The following is a 6,681-nucleotide window of genomic DNA, read 5'->3' as shown; positions in this document are numbered from 1 at the left end:
AAACAAAGTACAACCACCCTTTCCACCAACAACTAAGCAACCATGCCTGATTCTGCAGATCCCACTAATTAAGACACTTACTGCCAAGAATTTCTGTAACTGCTTCTCGAGTCACTAGTGTTTCTGTTTCCAAATACACAACAAATGCTGCCAAGAAGACCAAGCGCTGCAACACAAACCTCCAGTGCTCATGAAATCTGCATGAAAATAAGCAAATTTAGCCTCCAAGGTTAGGGACCTTCAGAAAGATGGGTTTAATACAGTCATGTTCAAACGGTTTAGAAATGGGATCATTTTTCAAATAAAATCTTATGCAAACCCCCAACATGTAAAGAGAAATATGACATTTAGCATAAATTTCACAAGTTGAAATGTATAACAATTATTCAAGTTTAATCAGTGAGAAATATGGTCTAATTCTGATGAGTATGAAAATTTACACCCAGTGTGATGGCTCACACCTGTAATCCCAGCACTTTGAGAAGCAGAGGCAGGTCGATCACCTGAAGTCAGGAGTTCAAGACCAGCCTGGCCAACATGGCAAAACCCCGTCTCTACTAAAAATACAAAAATTAGCCGTGCGTGGTGGCGTGTGCTCATAGTCCCAGCTACTCGGGAGGCTGAGGCAGGAGAATTGCTTGAATCTGGGAGGCAGAGTTTGCAGTGAGCAAGATCACACCACTGCCCTCCAACCTAAGCAACAGAGACTCCATCTCAAAAAAAAAAGAAAGAAAAAAAGAAAACTGAAGGTTACAGATGACAAGAGCAATTGTGCTTTCTAAATTTCATCAGTAAGAACAATGATACTGCTCTGAAAAAAATAAAACTTTGCAACTGATGACTGAAGACAACTGCAGTTATATATCATCCTCAACGTATTCCTACATTTTGATTTGAGTGCAGGATACCAAGAAAATTCTGATTCACAAAATTACCATTTGCAATCACTAAACAAATGGACTTAAAACAGAATACTGAGCTAGAAGCCTGAAAAAAGAAAAGGAAATTTTACAACCTGTGGATATTTACGCAATGCCTCCTGATTTTCAAATGTGGCAATACATTCAAAAAAAGGTCTCGACACAATGCAGGTCACACAAACCCTTCTGAAGACCAAATCCAGCCAGAGGGCAGCCTGTGTGTGACCTCCAGAGAAAATGGTCTCTAAATACCCCACCCGTTCTACTGTCCTACCTCTCTCTGTGCTTCAGCTATGACAACAGCGGTCCCTGACCTTTTCAGCAGCAGGGACCAGTTTCGTGTAAGACAATTTTTCCACAGAAGCGGGCCAGATGGTTTCAAGATGAAACTGTTCTACTTCAGATCATCAGGCATTAGATTCTTATAAGGAGCACGCAACCTAGATCTCTTGCATGCACAGTCCACAATAGGGTTCGCACTACTATGAGAATCAAATGCTGCCACCGGTCTGACAGGAGGTGGAGCTCAGGTAGTATTGCAAGTGATGGGGAGCAGCCTGTAAATACAGATGAAGCTTCACTCGCTCACCCACCGCTCATCTCCTTCTGTGCATTCCGGTTCCTAACAGGCCACAGACCAGTACCAGTCCGCGGCCTGGGGGTTGGGAACCCCTGCCTTATAGCAAGGATCAGCAGATTTTTTCTGTAAAGGGCCAAGTAGTAAATATTTTAGGCTTTGTGGGCCACTTTCACTGTTACGTATTCTTATCTGGGCGTTTTCCTTTTTTTAAACAACTCTTGAAAAAACAAAAGCAGTTCTTAGCTCCCAGAGGCAACAGCCACTAGTGGTTTATCAACCTCCGCCTTAAAAGAATATTCTCATGAGGTTATACTATCCACCCCTGAAAATATTCATCCTATTTACTGTTGATATATATGCCTTACCAGAACATCTTTTTCAGTAAGAAAATTAAAATGAGTAGAAATTCTTGATTCACATGCAGTTCTTCCCAGTTTAACACCTATGAAACCAGGAGACATTTCACAATCCATGTTTCACAATTTTTTTTTTTTTTTTTTTGAGATGGCGTCTCACTCTGTCATCCAGGCTGGAGTGCAATGGCGCCATCTCAGCTCACTGCAATCTCCACCTCCCAGGTTCAAGCGATTCTCCTCCTGCCTGAGCCTCCGAAGTAGCTGGGACTACAGGCATGAGCCACCATACCGGGCTAATTTTTGTATTTTTAGTAGAGACGGGGTTCTGCCATGCTGGCCAGGCTGTCTCGAACTCCTGACCTCAGGTGATCTGCCCGCCTTGGCCTCCCAAAGTGATGGAATTAGAGGCGTGAGCCACCACGCCTGGCCCATGTTTCACATTTATGACTGGCAAAATTTTCCTTCCCTACTGGTACATAAAATAATGGCGTATCTTAAAATCAACAGTGTTGACTTTAATAAGAAGACATGGCATAAAATACTAGTTAATTATGTTACTTGGCAGTAAAACTCAAGCTTCAAAATAAAACTCAACTCCATATGTATACTGCCACCTAATCTCATTATTTCACTAACTATAGTTCACCCAATTTCACAAGAAACTTGAATACAGCAAAAAGATATTCTCACTTTTGACCCTCATACCACATTTTCTTTTTAATTGCTTTTTCACTGCAAAAGTAATACATGTTCCTTAAGATTCAGAAAGTAAAAAGAAGAAAAAAATAAAATCACCAATTTTTGTCATGACCATTATCAGTTTGGTTCTTTCTCTTTTTGTTACTTCTACACAGAAGGATGTTTGCCTAGTTGTAAGCAATCATTTAGTACGTATAATTTTTCTCCTTTTTTTACTTAACTTTATAAAATAACGCTCTTTTTCTTACAAACCTGTAATACTGTTCAGCAGGAAATTTGGTCTTCAAAGATGTTAGATGTGTTTTTACTGTACCAAAATGTTCTCGAGCTTTCAAACACCTCTTTGGAACTAATCACAAAAGATAACCAAATGTAATAATGAAAAACTTACCAAATTTCAAATACAGTTCTTGCTTAATAGTCTAAGTAATCTATCTGGAAATTAATAAACTTTTTTTTTTAACCTCACAACTAATGTACACATCTCTGCTTTTCAACCTGGCTCTCAAAAAGTATCATCCCCAGTTTCCCTACTAATTAGCTATACTGAAAAATAAACACCTTGCTAAAAGGGAATCTATTAGGAGACACATTGGTAATTGGTTAGGTTGCCAATATAACGTCACCCTTAAGGAGCTGCACACCAGCTGCTATTCCTGTTCCCTCCTCAGAGGATGCGTAAAATTGGATTGCTTCTCCCTCCCATATTTGGCAGAAAAAAGTCTTTAGCAAGTATTCACAATCAGGATGACCAACTCCATATCATTAAGAAAAATGACTTGCCTCTACCATGTGTAAATACATTATTACATCATTCTTGTATCTGAAAACATACTTCAGCTCGTTTAGCTGTGCTGGCTATGCCTTACAATGAAGGTTCCATGTCTAAACTTGACATATTTTACTTTCATTCAAGAGGCTGACTATAAACACATTAATTTGAGAACATTTTATACTGTTAATCTCATATTAAAAGGTACTCAATCACTGAAAGGCTGGATTCAAATACACACTGGTGCATACACACACATATACACACACACACAAAAGGGCCAAATAAAAGTCACTAGACAACATAAAAGAGTTATAAACCCTTGGGCCAGGCGCAGTGGCTCACACCTGTATTCCCAGCACTTTGGGAGGCCGAGGCAGGCGGATCATCTGAGGTCAGGAGTGCAAGACCAGCCTGGCCAATAGAGTGAAACCCCGTCTCTACTAAAAATACAAAAAAAAAAAAAAGTAGCTGGGCGTGATGGCGGGCACCTGTAATACCAGCTACGTGGGAGGCTGAGGCAGGAGAATCACTTGAACCTGGGACGCTGAGGCTGCAGTGAGCTGAGACGGCGCCACTGCACTCCAGCCTGGGCAACAAGAGCGAAACTCCGTCTCGCGAGAAAAAGTAAATACATAAATAATAACAAACCCTTTTCCCACTTACCCTGAGAATACTGTGCTAGCAGAAAGCTGCACTTCTTTTTTCTAAACACGAAATGGGTTAAGCAATTGTAATTATCATCAGTAGAATGCCATCACAACAGAAAACATCTCTATTTAAACCATACCATCTGGCAGTGGAAGAAAAATCAACCAAAATTATCAAATCACCTACTTCTTCAATTTTTACTCACCGTAAAGCATGATAGCCATTTTTCATTATAAAATGTCTTCCGGATAGAAACTCACTCTCTAAATAAGAGACTGATAATTGGGTATAAAACAAAGAACTTACTGTCCTGAAACCCAGCACCCTGATGGACCCCTTGCAGTAGAGTTAAAATCTCTCGAGCTGTTTGTTCTAAACTCTGTACAACTTTTCGGATTTCCTAGAGAGAATTAAAAATAAAAATCAGATACTCAACAGAATTATTGTCATACACTCACACCAAACACATTAGTTTATGTGATCTATCATAACCAAGTTTGAATCCTGACTTTTTTCCACTTACTTCCTCTGTAAGACTTCAAAAAGTCACTAAAAAGCCTTAGATTCCTCAGGTACTCTTTAAAGGATAAGAGCCACCCATTCACCCCAACGATTCAATTGGGGCATTATAATGGAGGATGTGTGTGAACGTAACTTGCAGAATGAAGAGTTAAATGCAATACAAGAGTTGGGTATTTACACTTCTTTTTCTTTTTTGCTTTTTGTTTTTGTTTTTGTTTTTTTTTTTGAGACGGAGCCTCGTTCTGTCACCTAGGCTGGAGTGCAACGGCGCGATCTCAGCTCACCACAACCTCCGCCTCCTGAGTTCAAGCAATTCTCCTGCTTCAGCCTCCCAAGTAGCTGGGATTACAGGCGTTCGCAACCATGCCCAGTTAATTTTCTTTTGTATTTTTAGTAGAGACAGGGTTTCGCCATGTTGGCCAGGCTGGTCTCAAACTCCTTACCTCAAGTGATCCACCCGCCTCGGCCTCCCAAAATGCTGGAATTACAGGCATGAGGCGCCGCTCTCGGGCTCTAATTCATTTTTAAAATATTCACTGAGCATACTTATGTGTGAGGCACTGTGTAAATACTGGGGAACCAAGCACACAATCCCTTCCCTCTGACGGTTTAACATACAATGGGGGAGATTTTTTTTAAATATTCAACATTACACAGATTAAAAAGAGTTAATGTGCTACTAGAAAACATAACAGGAAATCGATCGTTTAGACTGTGACGTCAATGACGTAAATACGAGACAATCACGAAAAGAACGGGAAAGAAGCAAATTCCAGGAAAAGCGAACAGGCAGGAAGCTATCTGGTGCACTAGAAAAGGTAAAGTGAACATCATACACAAAGACTGAGAGCATAAATGAGATTGACGAGAGACCATGTGAGCCACAGCAGGGTCTGATTTTTTATCCTATGTGGGATAGGAAACCATAGGAGAGTTTTAGGCAGATCACATGTGCTTTTAAGACACCAACAAAAATACACGAAACGCTCATTCGCTGAAGACCAGGTGCTAATCGAGCCTTCGATATAAACGAGTGCTGAAAAGAAGGAAAACTGACACAAATGAGGCAGGTGATGCTTAGAAGCTGAGACCCGAACACGGGGAATCAGGACAGAGCGGCAAAATTTGGGGCGGGGGCGGGGAGTGTCCTAACCTAAAGCTAGAGGAGAAGTAACCCACCCTCGGAGGCGTCCCCACCGCCCGAGACTGAGCGACAGAGGAAGGTCGGGCGCAGTGGCCCACCTAGGCATGGAAAGGCAAAGGGAATGGGGAAGGGAGGGGGCTCGCCTCTCGGATGTCCTGCTCGGCAGCCAAAAAGCCCTGCAGCTCCACGAAGATCTCGCTCACAGACATGGCGCCGGCTGCACAACAATCAGCCAGTGTAGCAAGGGCGGCCAGGGAAGTGGACGCCGGAGGCAGCCAGCGCAGTCAATCGCAACGGCCGCCGCTATCGCCGCGTCCCCCTGGTCTTACGCCAAGACCGTCGCTGGGGTCCTCCGAGGCCCGCGGCGCGCCGGAGGACGGGCTGTCCGCCGCGCTGCCTGAGGCGCCGTCCGCGAGGCGCGCGTCCAAAGAGCAGAGGAGGGGGAGGGTGGGCGGGGCCTCAGTCTGAGGCCTTCAGACAGGCATCGCCAGAAACAACCTGCGAGGGAGGCCCTGGGAGCACGTGGGCCTGAGGGAGGGCGGGGACTGGCTTGTGGGTGGTGCAGGCGAGCGGGGTTGTTTAGGTTACATGTATATATTTATTTCATACACTACAGCAGTTGGGGGAAATATTTCACAACGAAAGAGTATGCACAAAAAAACAGGTGCAGAAGAATGTAGAGAGAGTGCAGCCTTCGTGAGAAAGTAGGGGGCCAGTGCATTTACATTTCCAAAAAAAGTAAAAGTAATGTATGTAGGACTGTGAGTAGGGAATGGATTGGAAACGAAAATTTTCTGTGTAAATCTTTTATTTTTTATTTTTATTTTTTTTTTTGAGGCGGAGTCTCGCTCTGTCGCCCGGACTGGAGTGCAGTGGCCGGATCTCAGCTCACTGCAAGCTCCGCCTCCCGGGTTTACGCCATTCTCCTGCCTCAGCCTCCGGAGTAGCTGGGACTACAGGCGCCCGCCACCTCGCCCAGCTAGTTTCTGTATTTTTAGTAGAGACGGGGTTTCACCGTGTTAGCCAGGATGGTCTCG

The 6,681-nt window shown here is 43.3% G+C and overlaps 1 protein-coding gene across 2 annotated transcripts in view; it reads right to left on the bottom strand.

Annotated features, from left to right (window-relative positions):
* TSN (translin) overlaps nucleotides 1-6,087 on the bottom strand; it is a 15,690-nt gene extending 9,603 nt beyond the window's left edge. The window contains exons 1-4 of one of the 2 annotated variants that reach the window (XM_011941652.1): nucleotides 5,788-6,087; nucleotides 4,285-4,378; nucleotides 2,808-2,904; nucleotides 82-197 (exon numbers count right to left, since the gene is read on the bottom strand). In XM_011941652.1, coding sequence (XP_011797042.1) covers nucleotides 82-197; nucleotides 2,808-2,904; nucleotides 4,285-4,378; nucleotides 5,788-5,853 — 373 coding nt within the window. In that variant the 5' untranslated portion in view covers nucleotides 5,854-6,087. The remainder of the gene's footprint in view (nucleotides 1-81; nucleotides 198-2,807; nucleotides 2,905-4,284; nucleotides 4,379-5,787) is intronic. The other variant, XM_011941653.1, reaches the window with a different exon arrangement.
* Between the last annotated feature and the right edge of the window lie 594 nt (nucleotides 6,088-6,681).

Source organism: Colobus angolensis, unplaced genomic scaffold, assembly GCF_000951035.1.
Source record: "Colobus angolensis palliatus isolate OR3802 unplaced genomic scaffold, Cang.pa_1.0 Scaffold20, whole genome shotgun sequence".
NCBI classification, from domain to species: Eukaryota; Metazoa; Chordata; class Mammalia; order Primates; family Cercopithecidae; genus Colobus; species Colobus angolensis.
Note: the sequence above shows the minus strand (reverse complement) of the source record. Positions and strands in the feature narration are given on the sequence as shown.